The 22979-nt window shown below is 39.4% G+C and overlaps 1 protein-coding gene across 4 annotated transcripts in view; it reads right to left on the bottom strand.

The window, feature by feature from the left end:
- LOC118215256 (thrombospondin type-1 domain-containing protein 4-like) overlaps nucleotides 1–20599 on the bottom strand; it is a 56461-nt gene extending 35862 nt beyond the window's left edge. Inside the window, exons 1-8 of one of the 4 annotated variants that reach the window (XM_035395848.1) lie at nucleotides 18463–20599; nucleotides 13604–13700; nucleotides 13167–13307; nucleotides 4367–4406; nucleotides 4076–4257; nucleotides 3882–3965; nucleotides 1324–1359; nucleotides 836–896 (exon numbers count right to left, since the gene is read on the bottom strand). In XM_035395848.1, the coding sequence (XP_035251739.1) occupies nucleotides 836–896; nucleotides 1324–1352 (90 nt within the window). In that variant the 5' untranslated portion in view covers nucleotides 1353–1359; nucleotides 3882–3965; nucleotides 4076–4257; ... (2 more) ...; nucleotides 13604–13700; nucleotides 18463–20599. Of the gene's footprint in view, nucleotides 1–835; nucleotides 897–1323; nucleotides 1360–3881; nucleotides 3966–4075; nucleotides 4258–4319; nucleotides 4407–13166; nucleotides 13308–13603; nucleotides 13701–18462 lie in introns of those variants that run through there. The other 3 variants (XM_035395849.1, XM_035395850.1, XM_035395851.1) reach the window with 3 other exon arrangements.
- Between the last annotated feature and the right edge of the window lie 2380 nt (nucleotides 20600–22979).

The following is a 22979-nucleotide window of genomic DNA, read 5'->3' as shown; positions in this document are numbered from 1 at the left end:
AGACTTTAAAAACAACTGTAAGAGAATTCATGAGATGGGCGGGCCTAACCCACAACTTATCTCCTTCTCTTAGGGCATGAAGCCTGCTTACTCCCAGTGCTCTTAATCATGCCACCTCCGAAGAGACTTCGTAACTGTACCCCACTGTCTTCTTCAGGGTCAGGTGTGGGTCACATAGCCTGACTGGGAGGTGCTTCTACAGCTGACAGACAGCGACTGTCCAGACGGAACGGACTACCCAGAACGGCCCCTTCTGGACCAGCGAGCTTGGAATCTCCCACAGTACCCCCACTCATCACCCCTTCTCTCTTGTGTATTCATCGCTCAGGGGGCCGGGGGAGGGAAGGGACAACATGACAGCTGGCATCACCTTTATGTGTACCCCTCTGCTCTTCAAAGGCTCAGTCGCCACTGCCCTTAAACTCCCATTAGCCCCAGGGGCCCAAACTTTTTCCAATCAGATTTCCAGAACACTTTTTTTCAGAATAATAGGTTTAGAATCTCTAGGTTTAGAATAGTTTTTTGTCCAATTTGTTTTAAACAAAAAAACTTTTACAAACTTACTAATGATTCTCATTTTCCATTAATCTCACACAGCACACCCTAACTGGCACCTGCCCCTGGAGCTGTAAACTCACGTGGGAGGTCTGTACTTCACCACAAAATATGCACAAGCACCAGTCTGAACTTCATGAACACCCCTATGAATACAAAGGAATAAATGGGGTCCCAAACACTAGTTAAAAACCTGTTTTTTGCAAAGGGCTGGGTTTTAACTAGTTAAAAATCCCCAGGCTCAATGCTACATCTTGTAGTTTTATATCTCCCTCCTCACCTTTCTGGTAGGATGACAGCCCAGAAGGTTTGACTCGAGCAACAGTAAAACCATGGAAATTCTGCGGAACAAACAAACGATATCCAATCATTTTCAGAAATAAAACAGTGAGCCTCATTAATTTCCCCCTGTCATCTTCATGCATTGCTCAATTGTTTATTTAGAAGAAAAACAATACAACAGAAACAACACAAAATACATTGTACTCATATTTGTGGACTGCAACCATATGTATAATTTGTAGCCAATTAGGAATATGGAGATACTCTTCAACATTTTGAAGGAAAGGAATAACCACCCCCCCCCCCCCCCAAACACACACATACACACACACACACACAAGAGGAGACCTCTGATGCATTAGCCCCTCCCTGCCCACTAAGCATACCCTAGGCCACTGGCCATGGCAACAACACTGACCTACAGCAATAGACAATGCAGATGTAAAAATTCCTGAAGGTTCCTGAAGGTAATAGATTGCCTCTTACCGCAGTATTTGTGCAGAAAATCCTATCATAGCTTTCCTATAAAATGGAATAAAGACAAAAAGTGAATTGTTAAACTGTAAAACAAATAATAATAATTTCTCAAATAGAAAATAGCGATAATGCTTTTACAGTCTTCCCCAGGGTCACACGTGCTCACTGAATTCATGAAAATGGCAATTTTCTTAGAGGTATTTATCCACAACTCATTTTTAAAAATTCTCTGCAAATTTGAAAATTTGAAATGTCCAGCTGTGTATTTCAATCAATTTTTAATCTCATCCACCAGAACAGGTGAGCAGAGAGGAGATTTTCTTAGGCAGTGAAGTAGATGCCATCCTTCCCCTCTGGGAGATGCTATATTAGATCATTTGAAATAAAGAGAGAATATGAAGTTACATATTGCTGTGTTTAATCAAAACATGTATACATTTTAACTACATCAGCCACATGTGAATGAAGGCGAAAACCGTACAACAGTTAATGAATTTAAATAACTTAAGCTCAGAGTCTGTATTGTAAATGCACTAAAATGCAGAAGACATAGTTTGAATAGGAAATACAATATACATTACATCTGTACATATTCAGAATGTTTATTTCAGTTAATTCAGTTCATAACATTTCCAGTAAAATTGTCAATGGGCCCCCACAGGGGACTGGCAGGGCCACTGCACAAATCTGACATGTGCACTGGTGTCTTCCTGGCCGGCCTGTCACTGTTCTCATTAGCCCCCGCACAAAGGCTCTACTCATGAGGAAAATGGTCTGGCATCGCCCACTTGACCTCACTTGATGACTTATGACCCCCTAATTGTGATGAGTACCCTTATGCTTCAATGCTAGTCCACCTTGGAGCTGTGGACAGGACACATTCTGTGATCAAGCTTACTGTCTCCTAGGGAGGCATACTTTTGTGAAACACACGCACACAGAAAACCATTTCTACAAACAGAGACTTTCCATTAAGGAGAGATAAATTAAATTGTGCCTGGTGCTTTGCACAGCCTGCACAAAGGTTTATGATTTAAACTGTTGTCATCTTGTTATCTGAGAAAATGTTATTACAAGATGTACAAAAAAGATACAGAACAGAATGCCTACGCCCTTCCCCTGAAGCATGCTGGGATAAGCATGAATGAGTGTTGCATGTGGGAATGGAAGTGAATGAACAGTGTAGTTCCTGAGGTGTGAAATTAACATATGATTGATGCATTCATAAAACTCATGAATATACATCAGATGAACAAAGGCTTGTAATGTACTAACACTAGAGTTCTCTGAAATCTCTTAGCTTGTGGCAATGCTGAAAAGATTTCCTAGGTAGGGAAACCTTCATGCAGGATGCAGCATGTGTTGTGGCAGAAATTGTATGCATTTCATGGAATGTAATGTAAGCATCTGTGACAGTAAGTAAGTAAACTTTATTTATATAGCACTTTTCAAGGACATGGTCCACAAAGTGCTTCACAAAGTGCAAATAAAAGCAGAAAATGTATACACACACACACATACAGACAGCTGAGATTTACAGAGGCCAAAAATGCACTTGTACAGTTCAAAACTGAACACAACTGCTACAGTAATTATCATGATCAGATTGGAAGTAGGCCTATCAACTTTTCACACTTTGGACATTAGCCTAGCATCTTTCAGTCACTATGCACGATGTTTTTTCTCTCTTTAAAAAAAAAAAAACTAAAACTTAACGTTTTATCATCCTTGCAACTTGGAAAATCATATTCTCCACGAAGAAGCCGTTACTGCAAGTCTACGGCCAAATACATCATTATAATCATCGCATAGATACCCTTATATACTGACAAGTGAACAAGTGGCAGTAGGGATTAACACGCCGAAAATGAATTCCTGTAGACAGGCAAGAAGAGCTGATGTTTTCTGAATAAATTCGGAAGCATCGAATCGCGCTAAAGGTAACGAGTGACTTATAATTCAAAACCAATGACCTTTAAAAATGTAGGCCTATATATTTTTTTTTAATAAAAAAAGAAAAGAAAAAAAAAAACATTCAAACGTACAGAAATACCCAAGCGCCAGGCAGGGATCTTCAAGAGGGATTGCTTAATTTCCTTAAGGTGAAGTCTAGATGTCATTCGATTTTTGAACGAATTACATGTAATCGTTACTTAAGGGCATATTTTAAAACTAGATTAAATAGATAAATACATTTAACCACATTAATGCAGGCGGGGCCGAGCTGCGCAGGGGAGGACTGGTCTGTGGTTAACCACATTTAACCACAGACCAGTCCGAACTTCCAACGCAAGAATACACTAATAGATAATAATCCCAATAAATAAATTATTATTTTTAATTCCAAGCTTTGACTCCATATAATACGAACACCAAAAGTTTAATACTTGGAATCTTAAAGGACTACTCATTGTCTATGCCTAAAATAATACGAATTATTTCATCTTCTTCTTTTATTATAATTATTTCCAATTAATCTAATATTTCAATAATAAGATGTTTAAGAACATTCCGAATTTTGACAAAAAATAAAAACATTCTAAGCGAGACGTGCATGAGAATATTACCTTGTTACTTGTACAACTGTGAGTGAGCTGTGGTCCTCTCAAATCTGGTCTTCGTTTTCAGCACACCAAATGGCAGAACGGTGACTTGAAAAGTGTGAAGTAACGTGCAGGACAACATTTATTTAAAAATCCGACAAGGAGCAACCAGTTCTCGTGTTAAATATTAAATCCGACAGCAAAGCAAAATAACATACTCCGATATTTTTCAGATTCCACAATAAGCATTTGTCATCGTAGTTGTAGGGTATCCCTCCCCTCTGGTGCTCTCGGTCACCCGCATTGTGGCTAGTACTTTCTTCAGCGCATCAAACGTACGTGTTGAGGCAAAATAACTTTCTGCGCCCCCTGTCGCTGCTTTCGTCCTATAAAATCGCTGCTGTGGAGAGTATGTGAAGGTCAGGGTTTCGAATTTCTCAACAAAACATCTGTGACACTCACGATTATATTGAAGTGTGATCAAGTCTGTCTTTTCGGATATACAGTACCCTGAAAAAGTATTTGTCCCCTTCTTGATTTCCTCCATTACTGCATAAAACACATAAAAATAAAAAAAAATAAAAAAGTATTAGTAAATATCCTTTTGACACTGTAAGCATTAGAGTCATGCCTGATACAATTGCTTTGATTTACAGAAAACCAAAATATTGCAATAAAAGATTACGTAGAAACACTGAGAGCTCCAAATTATTTCAGAAGCCTGGTCAAGAGGGGTCACCATTATACAAGTCTTACAGTGTCTCATACTCCCTCAGACAGTATGAGCATAAGGGAGCTGAGCTAGGCAATATTTGGCACATCTGATCCTTTTCATAGTCAACCTCTGTTTATACATTCAGCTTGAGCAACTGAAACGCTGAACCACCATTCCCAGAAGAGGATGTGCAGGATGTAACATGGGTGCTGGTCACCTCTACCCTGACCGCAGAACCTTTTATGGGCAGTATTTGGATAATGTTACAGATAGCAGTGCCAAATGCTTGTAATGTAAATGTAACGCAATGCAATCTATTACACTGAATTGAATTTAGTGGGATGACGCATTTTAGAGATTTGAATGTCAGGGAAAAAGAAAAAAATTGACATTTAAAGATATCACATTTAGGCTAGGTGGAATTTACGTTCTCTATTACACACACGTTCAGGAAAGCTGTACCCATGACAACACTGGGGTTGGGGTAGCATTAGTTAAACAAGCTAGAACAACCACTGCAGTTCTTTTGCAAAAAAATATGTGCAGCTATCTTCATGGTTCGTGATACAAGCTGTGTGTGCATGCATATTGTACAGCAAGTGTTTAAAACACCCAGAACCTGAATAGAGGGCTGAACAACCATTGCAGCCACACAGCAATGGGAAGCCCTCTTACTGACCCAGTCAGTACTCCTGCCAGAGCACAGCCACACTAAGTCCTGGGCCAGCTTCATGGTACAGTTTTCCACACTCTATAAGACTGAGACCGATGTCACGTGAATGTCTCTTTCTGCGAGTGATAGGGGGGAAAAAACCCCTGCTCTATTAACTAAAAGAAAGGTTTTGTGAAGGGCCACGGTGTTTTGTTGTCCTTGGCTTGTGGAAGAGCCTAAATTGACTCGATAAATGAAGTCTGTGCTTGGTTGAGCAGGCATCAAATGGCTTGCTCTATAGCATGTATGGGGGCTAAAGTGAAACCTTTTGTATTTTTCTTTTGAGGTTTAGGAACCTTGACCCTGGAGGTGCTGGAAATTAAATACACCTTTGGCACGTTTTAGGAAGTCCTAATGAATTACAGTTCTGGATAGCCCATTCAAGCCACACAGCAAGCATTTGTGACGGATTACTGGGACAGAATTTCATTGGACTCATAAATGAAGCCATATGCACCAGTGTTAAGTTTAACAGTACATTTTCAAGTCATTCTATGCACAGGACTGAACTAAATTATGTGAAAATAGTACTTTTGCAAATGCTGAGACCAAAATAATGGCATGTCCTAGTCCTCTAACTGCTTTAAACTACAACTTTAGGTAAACTACAGCCCAGCAAATGCATTGTTTGTCATTACTTTATGCACCATGTCTAGATTATTTCTTGACAGCACTGAATATAGTGGACAAACAGTGTGTAACGCTTCCTAATTGTGATGTATCCTTGCACAAAAAATCAATCAAAGTAAAAGAAACGGTACCAGTCTAGTGCAAAATAACCCTTTCTGGGCCAATATGCCAGAATAAAAAATAATAAAAAACTAAAAAGATTATCATGAAACTACAGCATAACCTAACCCAGTCTTTCTCCGCCTGCTAATACATATTAAATTTGGGTTCTCATTAAAGTTTTGGACAGAATACAATAATGAAATTATTTACAATCACTGCACAATATATATTTTTAGCATACTATATTAATACTAATATAAAGCTATTTACGAATTCTTCTAAATGTTATTATTATGTGCTGCCTGTAAACTAAATAAAAGGAATGGTCTCTACTGTATTTGACATACTATATATGTAAACATTTACATAATATATGTACAAGTGGAGTTTAGCAAACCAGAACAAAATGATACATCTGGCTTTATTTCCTGTTCAGCATGTCTGTGGGGGAGGGAATCACTTAAACGGTTTATGGCTTATTTGAGCTACAAAATTTCAGAAATCAGCCTCTTTTTGTCATTGTGACAGACTGCATTTTGTTGTCAGTGGGAAACGGATCTTAAAATGTTCCAGAGAACTGCCGGCAAGAATAGCGGTTATTGGGTTAATTGCAGTAATTCCTTATACTTATCAAGCAATTTACAATTTGAGCGTTTTTTTTTGGAAAAATCAATATATTGAGGACACAGGAGAATTTGGGGACTGGATATGAAAGAACAGCTATAAGCACCAAGTCTGGTTGTCAGTTTCAGTTATTCCTAATGCAGCATCAAAGCCATGGTCTCGTGTGGAAACATACATGCCAGTGATAGTACATCGAAGTAAAGTACTAAACTGGGGATTACTTTTTTAACAGTGTATTTTAAAATAAATATATATGTTCAAATTTCTACCTTACTAAGCAATTCCCTTGATGTGAACCAAGTCATAAAAAAGAGATGATCACAGTTAATTGGATTAGATCATCAGTGGAATACATTTTAATTTATTTATTCTCTGATAGGCAACTGTAGCGTGCCACAACTGATCAATGGCCAAAAGCTCAATGATGACCTGGCAAAGGTGCTCTGCCTGCCCCCCTCCCCATTCACAAAATTGTGTTCTCCATAATCACAGTGTCCAAGGCCATGTGAGTTCAGCTAGCAATACAGGAGGACTGTACTGAGGACACTAGCGAGAAATAAGGGCTGGGGTTGCATATCATCAGACCAGCTGGAATTTATGATTTAGGTGGCCCTAAACAAAAATGAACCGAGGGCAACTGGAGAGTGCTGGGAAGAACAGGCAGGATCCATTGTCATTAGCGGGCAGGAAATACTAGTATAAACACTGGAAATGAGTCCCCGGGGAACCCCGCACATGCACATTACATCTCTGTCCTGCAGCTGATCATTTGCTAGCTCAGACTGTGCTAGGTCTGGACCAGAAAGACATACAGCACTAGTCCTTCATTTGTACTATATAGACTGACTATATTGAGTTTTACATAGTCACTGGCTCTCAGGCACGTGCACCAGCTACAGGTCCCCTGCAGGGTGTCACAAATCATAAATGGTATAGCTGGTAATTCAGAACCGGGAGAAAAGAGGGAAAATAACTGGAACAGGGGAAAAAAACATTCAAAAACCGTAATTTGGGGGTGTTTAACAAAAATCTCCATTGTTGACCATGTGTTCACTTAAAGGAGATTTGCACCCTCTTTTGCACAGTTGTCTGGAAGCAGTTAAATTTAATGTTTATATCACTCTACACCCAGTTATTCATGCTGAGACACCCTATCAGCAGTCATCTTCTTGCATTTTTTTATGTCTCTCAGAGGCCAGTGATTTCCATGTAAAGACATGGCAAGAACAGCAGACAACATAGAGGGACAGTCATCTGTTTAGGGTGCTGCTCCCTAGAGGGGGGGAGTGGGAATGCAGGGAGCAGGGGAGGCTGGTATGCTACAGTTCTCTATCCAAATCATTCAGGATCATTTATGCACATTTTGTATTGTGCATAAATGTTTATATTGTTATCCCTGTTCCTTTTTACTCTTGAAGTATAACTTCTCCACTGATTGAAAATTTCTCCTAAATAAATAAATAAATAAACACATTCACATTTGGTCCTAATATATGAAAATGTAGTCTTGTCAAAGTTGTGTTAGATATAGTTCTGGTTAAATTACACATGCACATAATATTTTTGAATATGAATATTCTAAGGAGTCACTTACATAATTATGCTGGCAGTACGTCTCGTCTTTCCAAATCTGTTGATAAAAAAAATCACAACTAAAAGCTTTTACAAGCATACCTATTATTAAGGAAAATATTTAAACTGCTGTTGACAGCTATTTCCAATGATACTCTAAAATTACTGGCTGGAAAAGAGAAATTTATTTGGCTCTGTCATTACAATATATAATACACTTGGAAATTCACCTCTTGAAAAAGCTAAAATATTGCGCATTATCTTGAAGGTCGAAGAACAAGAGAGCATTTCCTAACAGCTCCTACCGTCAGTAACACCACCACCTGCTACTGTAAAAAGACCTCCATCCCCTTCAGATGGAGGGAAGCAAGATGGGCAGAGGGAAGGAGCAAGGGACTGTTTCTCAATAACCAATTTCATTATTTCAACTTAGTGGCTGATTAATTAAATTGCAATAATTGTTCAGTAGAGCTGAAAAACACCATGGCATATTGAAACAGTATGTTCTCTGAAAATAAAAATAGACTTTAACAGGTAGGTACCAGGAGTTATAGCACATGTGGTTCAATTTTGAAACAGAAATAAGAATGGGTAATTTACAATGAAATCACTCAGGATGACTTATGAACACTTCTATTATTCTCTACTCTACTGGTATTTTGTCTGAACAGAAGGGGGCTTAATGGGTTTTGACTGAAGCCTTTAAAATCTTTAAAGGGATTAATAAGGTTGAACACAGAGGCACTTTCAAGCTGAGTTCTGTCAGCAGAACAAGAGGGCGCAGGTGGAAATGAGTATAAAGTAAATTTCACAGTGACACACTGGTACTAGAAGGAATTTCTTCACACAGAGAGTTATTAATGCATGGCATAGCCTGTGGAGTCAGAAGCTTGGCTCAATGCTGTGATAGTTTCAATGCAAGGAAACAGTCATTTTAATCTGCCTTTTACTCATTCTTTAAAGGCAAATTGTTTTGTTAATAATAATAGCTGAGGTAAAATCAGTGTGTTGTGATTCATTTTATTTCTAACAACAAGGATATTAATTCATGAGAAGATCCGTGCAAATAAAACTTGTTTGTACGAGAGATAGCTGTGAAAATATTAGAGCAAGAGATATGTTGTATATGCAAAGACTGCACTGGCCTATCCTGACATTCAACAGAGCCGTATGTTTAAAAATCACATCTTTTTGGCTTAAACTGGATGCTGTGATTCCTGGGAGGATTAGTCCATGCGAGAGAGAGAAATGATGTGAGGAGGGGTCACATGCATCAGTCCACACCACTGTGTTCACCATGCTAATGGATCTGCACAGCTGCAACAGTATTGCATGGTGGAAAGACTTAATAAAAACACAGTAAATGTGTTACATTAACTTTAATAGTTATGCAGTATTTTTTGTAAATATAGGCTACGAGGCGTTCCTGTACTGTTACACATGGCCAGTGTCCCTGTACAGCATGGAACTGTAGCACTTGCTGAGAGTGGCTAGGAGGCAGTGAACCAGTGACAAGGCACACAATGTGACGCCGTCCTTTGGACAAGGGATCAGGAAGCCTCTAGACGCGTATGCAATAAGTCACCACAGACAGCCTCCAGCTGGCCTTCAGTCTCCTGAAACTGTAACGATGACTTTAATTCATCCTGAGGCCTTCGCAAGGACCCATGTGAGAACAATTAGCACACCTGAGGGTGACAAAGTAGCCCAGCTCAGAGGAGCTCTCGCCGGGAGGACAAAACTAATGGGACACTGAGACAGCAATGGTATTGCGCAAAGGACGAGAGGAAAATGTTCACAGTCCTAAAATAAGATGTGATCCTTCACGGCTTTTAGACGTTTTCAGTTTAAAAGTAAAAGGTGTATACATGAAGAAAATGTGGCACCTGGAAGAGGAAATGTTTTATGTTTAAGACATTTTCCACGCCACATCACACTCATAAATGAAAACAGTGAGCGAAAGGGCAAATGTCGATTGAATACAGGTAAAGGTTTATCATTCCGATTCCTTTTCCCCTGACATCATGTGCACTAACATTCCGTATGTACAGGGGATGTGTAACAAACATATTCCACATAGACTGGCTTTGAAAGCTTTCCAACTACATCTGTAAGGTTTACCTAACAATACACAATAACTACTCATATTTAAATGACTTAGATAAATTCAGAGTGGAAAAAGTGCAATGTGATTGAAATTCAAGGGAAAAATAGAAACCTCTTTTGTGGAAAACCCAGAGCGATTAGGTAGTAATTTGTCGCTGCCTTCACAATGGATGCCATTGTACAAGATAGCAAACCTGATCCTTTCATTGCATCTTTCTGCAGTTTTTCTCCTTTCTCTGCACAATCATTCTATTAATTTAATGTGTCATTAGATGTACCCCAAGAAAGAGGAAGAATGAGAAATTAAATGAAATGTGAGTGTGAGAGAGAGAGACATGAAGGTGAGCTGGGACACAGAAAAATAGATGAGAGAAACACAGGCAGGTGAATGTGAGAGACTCATCAACAGGTAAATGTGTAAGACTGAGAAACAGGGAGATGTATCCATGGAATGAGAGGTGTAAGGGACTGCATATCCACAGGTTAAAAAGCTCTGTATGAAATGTATAATATGTATGCGTCTTAGTATAAAAAGGGAATGACGGACAAGTGAGAAGTCTGGAGTTCATTAACTGCTGTCAGACACACACACACGCACGCACACATGCACACGCATGCACGCACACACACACACAACGCACACACACACGCATGCTTGCACACACACGCACGTGCGCATGCACACACACACACACACACACGCACACACACACACACAAAAGGGGTAATGTTTTAAAGTAATTTTAAAGTAAAACAAAATCTAGAGTATAACATGGAAATTTACAAACACTACCCAAGGCTAATACTAAAACATATAACAAATACCAAGAATGACAGGAAAACACTGAACAAGCAAATGAAGTATGGAATTTGGTTAATTCAGTTTCCATACAAAATTCCAAATTTCCTTCCCTAGAGCTAGAATATTACACTAATTAAATAAAATGGTGTTGTGTTTCAAGGGGCAGTTATTGACACAAGACTGGTCTTATAATGGCTTCAGTTGAGTACAAAATTGGGGTACTTGGAGGGAATTCCTGCAGGCAAAGATATCAGCCAAAATGGAGTAAAGACTCAGGCAGGAGACTGACAGGGCAGGAAATGATTATCAGGCAGCTGACTCTCACGACCAGACAGCTCCATTCAAGTGTTTCTGCTTGAATTGTTTCTACAAATTGTTAAAGTTTTCAACCTGAACAAATGCAAGCAAATGACTTTCAGGAGGGATAGTAAATATTTTCATATCGTTTTACCGTGTCTTTATGGCATTCAAAAGTTCAAGCCACCTGGATTTCTGGTCATGCCAAATGAAAACCACCAAACAAGTGAGATATGACACTTTCTAGTGCGGGAGGACCTAGGTTATGTACCACTTTTTAAAAAACGTTTTTCTGTAGCTGCTGTCATTGGGTGCTGCTTTATTTTAAATATGCTTTTATTTTTATTATAATTTTTAATTTAATTTTCCACTGTGTTTTTAATTGTTTTCTATTTTATTTACTGTTATCATAAAATAATATTTGACACATGCTGTTAAACACTTTGTGCTGCAATCCATGTATGAAAAGGTGCTATACAAATACATTTTGTAATTATTATTACTAAATAAAACAGATTTTTAAATGGGAAATTGGCAGGGTGAAAAACAATACATATAATATATATTATATATATATATATATATATATATATATATATATATATATATATATATATATATATATAAGGTCTGAAAGAAACCTAGGCTAATCCTTTACAGAAAAGTCCAGCTGAAAGCACAAACAGGAAGCTGAGGGGTGGCTGATTGTTTTCATATTGAGCTGAACTGACAGGAACTTGTTTGAATTACATATGGACGTCAAAGAATGATGACCTTTTTTTTAAAAAAAAAGTCCATTTCATGGGACACAACCCCAAACCCCTGTCCCATGTGGTAAGTCTTCATTCCCATTTCTCAGTTCATCGCCTTCAAGTAATAAAGGATTGAACATATTTTCCTACACATTCAAAGAAGATGACAGATTCCTCCAAATGTTCTACCATACTCTAATGTAACTGTGCATATGGAATGGGAATTAGGTTTTTTGTTTAACGTTTGTTGCACTGTGAACCATATTATCCTGTTTCTTTTTTCTAAGGTGGACATTGACTGACAGGCCCTGAAAGATGAGCTTTTTCTTTCTCCAGTGACAAATAGCTTCACCCTCTCATCAGAGACAGACCACAGAGTAGCTGCTTTGTTGTGTGTATGGACAGGAAAGACCTCCTGCAGGTTAATGAGCTCCTCCCTTTACCCGGGCGAGCATGTACACACACACACACACACGCACACACACAGACACAGTCTAAAGTTCACTTCCCCATGAAGGCTGAAAGGGGAAGGAACAAGATGACATGACTGGCAGGACTGACAGCAAGACACTGGATGCAACAAAAATAACACAGTCAGTCTCATTAAACAGCAGGAGAGAAGGAGAGACACATGAAAGACAGATCACTTCATAATACTGATCCCTAAATCAAAAGTGCACAGATCAATTTCAGTCAGACAGGAAATGTATTCCATTGAATGGCAGTAGTAAAAGGGTAAAAGGTCTTTACCCATGAAGAATTTAAAATTGAATTGTATAAAAATCATCTGCACTGGCTCTTGTGGTGTAACTGAATATCTCTAATATAGGCTTAAAATAGACGTTAAATATTTGGGAACGGAGCTGCTTATTGGTTTTGAGTGTCACAAAGTCCCAACTTTATCTGTGTGACTCCTACAGTCATGGAACCATTTTAGTTCATCAAGACGAGAGTATCAAGATGCGGAGAGAGGGAGCTTTAGTGCAACCCTAAACACCTGGTTCTGACGAGAGGTCCCTCTGTGATGACAGGACTAAGCCAGCGAATGACAGAAGTCGCTTTTCTTAGCCGTGTTACAAATGCGATGATGGACCAGCGGCCTGGGACTTCCGTAGGAAAAACACGGTGCAGGGGATCCCTGCAAAAGCACAGAGCAAAACCATATGTGAGGATGAGGCAGCGGAACCCACTGTGTCTGTTTGCCTTAGTGGATTTATGTGGAACTAAGTTGGACTAAGGCAGGTATTAGATAAACAGTGATTTTACATTAACAGTATTTCTCTTCTGTTTATCTTAAACCACGTTATAGATGGTCGTCTGTGCTGTGGAACAAAGGGTCATTTTCAAACAATCGTGATTCTGTGAAAAAGACCTATTTTTATCTCCTCTAAAACTTTAGATGTGAGGTGAACACAAGATTGGACCCTGACTTACATCATATTCCACAATCGGCAAAGATGCACAGGATAACAGAAACTGGTCACATCAGGCTCCTACTGTAGTCTGAGGCAGCAGTGTCTGTAAAAGATGACTGAACATAGCAAGGAGACAGGAGAGAGTTTCCCAATTTTTAGAAGCAATTACAGTTTTAATTCTCTGGAATATTGGCCCTCATGGAGATGCTACGTTTCTCTGCTTCGACAGAGACTATAACAAGATCTGCAGACAGACTGAATTTTTTTTTTTGGATCCCTGGCTTCCATCAGAGATCTATGGTAAGATCTTCAGCAACAGACCTGGGTCAAACACACATATTAAAAGCTTTTACAATTTTGAAATAACATTTGAAAACACCCTGACCACACTCTTGCTCATCCCTGACAATTTTAAAGAAACAAGTTACTAAATGTGGAGTGTTAATGCAATGAAGTAATGCAATAAAAATAATATGGATGGATGATTATCTCTGTTCACCCCTATGAATCGAAAATAGGAGAACCAGCTTTAGCACATAACCTGAGCTTGTTTGCAGTTTGACATGATTTCAAACAAGAAGCAAAACAAAATTCAACACATTTCCCTGCTCAGGTGTAGAAAAGTAAGACTTCCTTTATTGACAACTAGCCACAATTTCCTTCTTAGACTAATCTCTAATAACCTACTGCTACACAGTGCCAACAGAAGCGCTTTCATAAATTTCCCTGCTTTGTGACTACACCATACAATGAGCAATTTTGGTTGAGAAATAAGAGCACAGTAACACAAAGCAGCACTGTGGGTTGCTCAGAGTTATTAACGTCACGTTAGAAGCCCCTCGCCAAAAAAAGAAATGGTATTGGGTTCCCAAGGCAATTTTCAGTAGGCTGGTGGATTTCACTATATCTAACAGAAAATAAACATCTAACCAAGTGCGTGAAAGGCCCTTGGTAAGTGTATCCCTTCACCAACTGCCGCTGTTAAACAGTGGTGTCCCCGTATAGAGCTAGAATGTTAATGGGGTTGCCTTTAATGTGCAGACCCCAGGCCCCAGAAAGAGAAATGGCAGATACCTTACAGCAGGAGTCTGCAACCCCCGTCCTGGAGAGCCAAAAGCTCTGCTGGGCGTGCTTTTCACCTGAACATCAGCACCCAGTTCAGACCCAAGTAACCAGGTCAAGTGAGTTAACTCTGAAATCAACTGCTATAATTGATCGCAAAGTAACAACAAAAACCAAAAGAGCCTGAAGCCTGAGCCTTTGTCTGGGGCTTCAGAGACAGCAGATGTGTAGGCCACTAAGGTGGATGTAACCTGTGCACAGGGATGATGTCCCTCTCTGTGCTGCATTCTGCAGCAGCTCCAGCAAGGCCTTGGGCTCCTGCCACTGTTCCTCACAATTAAGCAGGGCACACGCTGACTCATTCATCACTGCACTAACATTGGCTATCCACAGAGCCATAAAGTTATTAACATAAAGTTATTCATTTCTGGTACATGATAGTGCACTCATTATTTTATTGCAAAAAAGGCGCTAGGCTGAGCATCCTATACAGTCCTCACCATAAATTGTACAGTAAACGTATCCTGGGCTCTCTGATTTAACATGGTTTGTTAATTAGTTCTGTATACATTAAGTTTGGCATTTAATCGATTCCTTCCACAACAAAGCAGGCATTAAATCTTTACTTCTGCCAGCCACACTGAAAATAACTTTACATTTTCCAAAGCCTTGTTGACTCAGACTACACGGGAGCCCAATGCCCATCTGTGGCCTGGCACCCTTCTCTCTACACAGTCAGCCCCTGCTCAGAGCTCTCATTCTGCACTTTCACGACCAATCAACATCATTTCCATTTAAACACACATTCAAGTTTCATCAGAGTAACTCGAGCTCATGAGATATGGGCTATACATACATGAAAGTGGCAATTTATAAAAACTAATTTCATGACCATTTATTGACTGAGTGTTAATATAATGTGTAAACTTCATTCAGCAGGCTTTCACAACTGCTGCAATTCCCATCACCTCCCAGTTTCCAAAAAAGCACATGTTAGCAGAAGCAGAAACCTTAATTGTTTAAATATCCCTATCTAACAAATTACTAAATGCCCAAACTTATTCTCAGTTCACAGATCAAAAACTATCCTGAAAATCTAGCTTGTTTTCAATCTGTCAAAAAATGTGATACAAAGACCCTTCTGAAGTGGAATAAACACACACTGGGCCTCCCAGACTCAGCCACCTAAAGCATGAAATGTCTGAATAAATAAAATAGACAGGAATATTAAGGTCTCACCTCTAACTGAGCAGTAGGGAAATCCCTCCCTGGAAATAGAGAGACACAGCCTCTGTACGGGATACTGCAAAGTCTAAGGGCATGATGCGTGCTATAATAAAGATGTTTAATGAAGTATGTGCTCAGGCCTGGGTGCATTCAGAAACACATGACCCTTAAAGACCTGCTATATGTGCATTTTTGGTGTTCGTAATAAGGCTTTAAATTTAATGGGGATTTTATGAGTCAAACATCTCTTGAAATGTTGAGAGTTCTGGAACCAGTGTTCAGGTTTTTGTACATGTCAGCATTTCCATGACTACCGCTTATATAAAGGCACAAAGCTATACACAAAACCTCTTGCACACCAGGCCTGTGAAATAACAGTCAAGTACCAACTCTCTCAAGTTGTCAGAGGATGCTGCAGCATTACAATGAGCTCAGAATTACCTGGGCATCCTGGAATGGGGGTCTATAAACAGATTTACAGCCAATCCGATAAGCCTGCAGACAAGAGGCTGGACAGACATTACAGCCCCCTCTTTTTCAGAAAGGTACTCATGTCCTTGCTCACCGTAGCGCAAGATGATGTGAACAAAAGGAATGTTCTGACAGAAGAGAAAGTATCCCCAGGACCCCAAAATGTGCAATATGCAACATTAGCAGACACTCATTTGTCCACACTATACCTGTGCACCATAATACCACAATGTTGCTGTTGCAATATTTTCGCACCACATTTTTTCCACAGAAGTATTGAAGTCAGTCACTACTCCATAAATTGTTGATTTAATGGAGACTATAAAAAACACAGTAAACAATAGTAAACAGTAAAATTCATTTGCCAAAATGTTTCAATAAAAATGAAGGGGGGGGGGGGGGCAGTGAAATAATATGGCTAAAAAAAATCAATAAATAAATACAACTGGATCAAAAACATGCTGCATTTCCTGTCCCATGAGAACTGGAGTTCAGAACCTATAATGAGTAGAAATCCCCCGAAACATCTCCCTGTAGAGAACATACCAAGTGAAGTATATTTAAGCCATTGCTTATACTAAAGAAATTCTCAGGGCAGAAGCTGACAGAGAGGCAGTTGCCCTCTAGCCTGTTGCACAAACCTTTGGCACTAGATTGTTTTGAAATAAGCGTAACTTCCCAAACAGACTTCAGTGGTAAGAGCAATCTCCACTATGTGGGTGGCATACTTCTCAATGTGCCATGCTGGGTGCTAAAACAGGACACAGCTGCTGGTTTCCAAAAATGCAACCATGGTGCCTCAGCAGGAGTGGGTGAAGAGGGCCTCTTCCTTTAACATCAAGCCCAAGCTAAGACCATCTAATCTCAGTGAGAAAAGAAGATTCAGATGCCGTGGAAATAAAATCCACCCAACGCCTGTTCTTCAGCAAAATTCTCACATGGGAGCATTCGCAGAACTGCCTTAGACAGTTACATCAGGAATGTTTCCCAAAAGGCCATGCCAGCATGTTTATAGGGAATCAAGGGAAGTGATTAGGCTCCTTGCTAATCACGCGTGAGGTAAAGCCAACACCAATCGGACATCAATACTTGCTGATGAATGAAAGGCATGCCGTGGAACATACACTGTATAAAGGGTTTGAGGCACTGACATCATAGTCAGAATGCTTTCTAAGCCAGCTGTCACCGGGGAGACCCACCACTGACCCGCATTTCAGCAAATGCGTCCTGACTCTGGTCAGCACAGTGACATGAGGAATAGAGGGTAAGTTCTCCAGTGTTGACAGAGATCTGCGTGCACAACTGCACCTCACCTCAAGCAGAGAGCATTGTGGGATCCTGGCATGAGACATTTCCTCACTGTCATTACATCCCTTAGTGTCCAGTGGCATTTTTGGGTTGAACTAAATCATTTGAGTACAGTAGTTTTAATATACTTGGGTTCTTATTTAATCTATTTGCATTCATTCAAAATTCTGTTACTTTCTTTGAATGATGTCACATTAACCTGAACTATATCTTTTTTAGTTTAAGGAAATCTTTTTTATATATATAGAGGCAACTGCCTTTTTACTTTTAAAACATTATAACAATGCATTCTGCAGAATGTGAGGAAATGCACACTGCATAAGCACAGATTCAGGACAGACACTGCTGGCCTCAGTCCAAGCTGGACTGCTGCTGTTCAGCTTCTTGTATCTGCTTCTGCAGTGAAGATGTGGGCTGATTTGACGTGCAAGGCCAGGAATGTAAATATTTCAAAAAGCAAGTGCACTTGGTTCTGCTGATGTTCTGATGCTAAAGCATGAGTTTATCCAGTAAGCGTCTGACTCCATATATATATATATATATATATATATATATATATATATATACAGTCAATAAACGTGCATTTTAAGCCTATTATGTGGTTGTTGACATTTATGGTTAAAACTAAATCTCATATGTATATGCAAGAAGACACAAGAAATGTACACATTTCTGCCAAACAATGGTACTCCGTGTAACTGAGCCGTTTGTTTAGGGGTTGATTCAGGATAATTTTTAAAAATTCTCTTTTGTTGTTGTCTATAGAGCCCCTGTCTCATGATTATGAAAAGCAAAACATTTCAAGCGTACCTGGAGATTTTGATGGATAGCCTGTTTTGGCAATGAAAAGTTTGGCAGCATAATACTGAAACACAAGAGGGAGCAAGGTTGGGGGGTTTACTGCAACTGATACATTATTATATCCTGTCACATTAAATTTGCAAGTTGCAAGGCTTTTGGGAGATAAATACTGGTATTATAAATACAGAATAGGTCTGTTAAACTGTGGTACACTAGTAGAGAAATATTTACATACCAAAATGCTGTGCAAGGGACAATATTAGAGCATATGAACACAAACAAAGGGCCTGTATAATCAAAATTCCTTCTGTTTATCAGATTGTTACTACAGAGACACATGGGAGGATGATTTGAAGTGTGTTGTATCAACAGGGATCAAAAACAATGTGAAGCTTTTCTTCCCTTTCTCAATGTCTATGCAGAGGCTGATTCTGTTTCCATACATTTGTTCCTTTTCCATTGCTTCCTCATTGGAAAGAAGCAGCAGAGCTATCAAATATAAAGAAACTAAAAGCAACAGGGCACATAAATCTGTGAATTCCTAGGGAAATATCCTGTATGAGGACATTGGGCCAAGAACTCCTTTACCCCAGACACCCCCTCCTCAAACGCACACAGGCACGTACACATGCACACGCACACATAAACCACACCCTTGCAAGAGCCCAGCTCAACACGAATCCTACAGTACAGCTCACCAGGGGCAACTTCTTAAGGCATAGAGTTGAATGGGGGTGGAAGACACAGACTTACAGACTCACGATGCACACGTGAGTGAAGATTTCCATCTGGCTCCTTAGAGAACACAGACACATAAACATAGTGTTACAGATAAGAGCTATAATATATGAAAATGTAATTATTGTAAACTAGGAGGAATGTCAGATCGTTTGCTTAGAATTGAAAAGGCCTGCCTGCCCTTACCTGAGGTGCAGCTGTATCTGACTGACTAGTTCTCTGTTCTCCCTGAGGAGATCACTTAGTTTGGACTGACTGACAGTTGCAGTAGGTGAGGTACTATTATACGAACAACTTCACACTGTGCTTGCAGAGCTGCCCAGCGTCTCCTGCGATGGTCCCCCTGATGCTCTGGCCACCAAAATCCACCAGTTTCACTCAAGGCTTTTCAGGCCATGTATTCCTTTGAGGACTGAACAAATAGTCTAAAATCTGACAGGAGAATGAAGTGAAGCAGACCGGAATAGCTTTTTTGGCCGTGCATTAAGTACCTGATATACCCCTTGTTAGAATAAAACACAAGCACAGCACAGGGGTGGTACGGAGGCAGCTGTCTGTCTAAATCAGAGGTTTTTGCTGCCCCACCATCTGTCAGCCTTCAGATGAGCAGGGAAAGGGGACGGCGGGTTAGCGCCCTGTGTGGACAGTGGTGTATCGCCTGAGGCGTCCAGCTCAAGAGTGCTGCGGGTGACAGCACACTTATGACACTCACACAGCTGCACTGCAAGTGAGTGTTATTACTGGACAGCAACCAATAAAGAAAATGTCTGCGATCGGGGGAAGGTAACGTCTTTGTTATGACTGCTAATTTAAACTGAAAAGTGGACAGATGTTCCCTCTCTGGAGAGGTTTCCTTTAGTTTTGGCAGGCCTCACTAGAAGACGTTTCTGTGCTGATTCCTAAATGTAAATAAAGTAATATCACTTTTGTTGAAATGCTTAATCCCCAACTTTAAGGTAAAAAATATTTCAGATAGATGTGATTATACCGCATAGACAATTACCACTTTTTATATTTATACATTGTAAATAGGCTACACTTCAATTGCATAAAATACTTTATGATGAATTCATAAAATGACAGTTATTAAAATTGGAATGAATTGTAAAATTTATAACGTGTTATATATTTATACATGGAATTAATTAATCATTATAATTAAGTAGGTGAAATCACTAGTAAGCACTTCTCATGTATTTTTTGCCTAAATTAATTCATGTAAACCAGTGGTCTCAAACTCGTTGCCATGGAGGGCCGTGTACATGCAGGTTTTCAATCCAACCAATTTATGCGGCCTTAATTGAGTTCAATTTCTCATTCAGCCATATGCATTTAACTGCATTGAAGCACAGAATATAAGAAATTTTATTTAGACATGTGGGTCACCTTAGACGTCGGGTCACCATTATGTGCAAACCTGCATCCCTAATTCAGCAAATAATTGAACTAATTATATAATCAAGATTTGAGGCTGGAATAAAAACCAGCATACACACAGCCCTCTGTGGCACTGAGTTTGAGACCACTGATCTAAACCATTATTTGTGGTATCACATTTAATGAGCTGAATTTTTATTTTTCACCTTGGACTACTCCATCCTGTACATTAAAGCCCATCATAAACTTTCCAATCATTTAAAAAAGGGAAATACAAAACCCATTTCCACTGAAAAGGTTTTCTTCCTAATTCAAAAAATGCTACTGCAGATTAACCACTGGACTGATTTAGCCAATGAAACAAATATGCACGTTCACATTCTAGTCTTCACATACTGCTATGGTATTTTCAGTATCTACACACTGCAGTTATACATTGGGAAATGCTGTCCTCTATAGGCAATAGTGGAAATTCCAGATGCACTTACAGATGCTGGGCATGTGCTGCTCTGTGTTTAGTGTCCTGGAAAGACCAGTGCCACAGAAATGACATACTAAATATTTAATTGGATAATTACTTAACAATTATCGATAGACAACTAAATTACTTCAAAGCGCAATGAAAAGCTGAAGCACATAACAACAAGGATACTGAATGACAATACGGTGGCATTATTATTATTATTGTTATTATTGTGAGTAGTAGCAGTCATAATGCTGCTTATGAAGCAAAACTATGTTACCCTTGGGGTTCATTAAATATGTAGGCCTATCTATCAATTTTAATACGTAGAGGTGAATAATTTGGTTAAATGCGTTTCCAGAAGATGTTTTATGGTTTTGGTGAGACATCAAAGACCCATATCTAACAACCCCCCTCCCCCCACCTCAAAAAAAAAAAAAACTTTGTGTGACTTGAGTCCCTTTCAACAACATGCAACTCCAGCTAGCCCTGCTGTTGAAAAATGTAAAGGTAAGCTAAAGTCCTTAAAAGCAGATGTCCAGCCCAAACTCTGAGGACTGTAAAAATCATACTTTTTTATTCTACATATTACAAGGAAAAGGGACATTATTCATTCAAAGCTAGCCTTTCTCTTATAATAACTAGAAGGCAGCCAGGAGGTAAACTCGGCTGAGGAAGCCCATCTGCCACTTTTTGCTGGCAGAAACTTAGATGGAATTAAAAGCTTTAAGCAGCTAGGGAAACCAAGGGCAGGCAGGAAAGGAATAACTTGTTCCTGCCTTATCCTAATGAGACCTTTTGCACTCAGCTGGCTCAGAGCAACCTACTTTATACTCTTAATGAGATACACGCTTACGGGCTTGGCACATCACTACTCTTATTGAATATTATTTCAAATACATTTCCAATGACAGGGGATGCAATCTGGAAAATCTTGGACTCAGGACACACAAGAAAAGAAATGTGGTCCATAAAATCCACACAGCTGTTTGTGCAACAGTCCCTCTGACCTCCCTGCGGAAAGTAAAGCCAGAGATACACTTTTTATGGAAGGTGTCCTGGACGAAGGAAAACAAAAACGTCATGTTTCATAGATATCGTCCAAAACCAAGACTTTGGCAATGATATTCACCCCAGTGGTTTGGGACTTAGCTCTTCAACGCAAGAGAATTCGGGTTTTTCGGGATTTAGAGGCCATACATCTGCTGGAACATTCACAGCAGTGGTTTAGTTGATGCAGCCACAATTCACAGAACATTAGGAGCACCTGAAGCACTACATAAAGTGTCAAAATATCTTGTGCAGTCACTGTTATGAGAGTTATGCAAATGTGAGTACATGTATACTTGAACACAAGACTTAATGTAAATGCATTAGACCCATAGACACCTGCGAATGTAAATTAACATCAGTGACAAACTTGGTCTAGCCCACCATGAGCAAATGGAGGCAGATGCAATTACTTCAGCCATTTTGATGGCTAATGACACAATTAGTGCCCATGAAGTCCTGGAACACTGTGTAGTATGGGTGTTTGGGATTGATCAGCTTTCCTCAGCAAGTGGTTAAATAAAGGTTTATCATTATTAATAATAATAATAATAATAATAATAATAATAATAATTATAATTATAATAATAATAAAAGTGGCACCCCTACAAAGCACATCCAATGGCATCATGGAGTAATGTGGCTCAGGTGAATGATGACTATCGCCCATAATTCTTTGAACTTATGATTTGTTTGACAGGCTCTGTTCTCGTAGAAAAGTTTAAAACAGGTCTATAAGCATGCTGCACTGTTTACCATTTACCAACAAAGTTGGTGCTCCGATTTTGTGGGTTCATATATACATTTTAGATGGATTTTTCTGCTACCTTTTGGTCACTTCTTCTCACCGTATGACTTGTAACAATGCTCTTAGACAAGTACAACAAAAGTGCTCAAT

The sequence above is a fragment of the Anguilla anguilla genome, chromosome 16 (assembly GCF_013347855.1).
Source record: "Anguilla anguilla isolate fAngAng1 chromosome 16, fAngAng1.pri, whole genome shotgun sequence".
Classification (NCBI taxonomy): domain Eukaryota; kingdom Metazoa; phylum Chordata; class Actinopteri; order Anguilliformes; family Anguillidae; genus Anguilla; species Anguilla anguilla.
The sequence above is the reverse complement of the archived record's forward strand: the minus strand, read 5'-3'. Positions and strand labels throughout refer to the sequence as shown.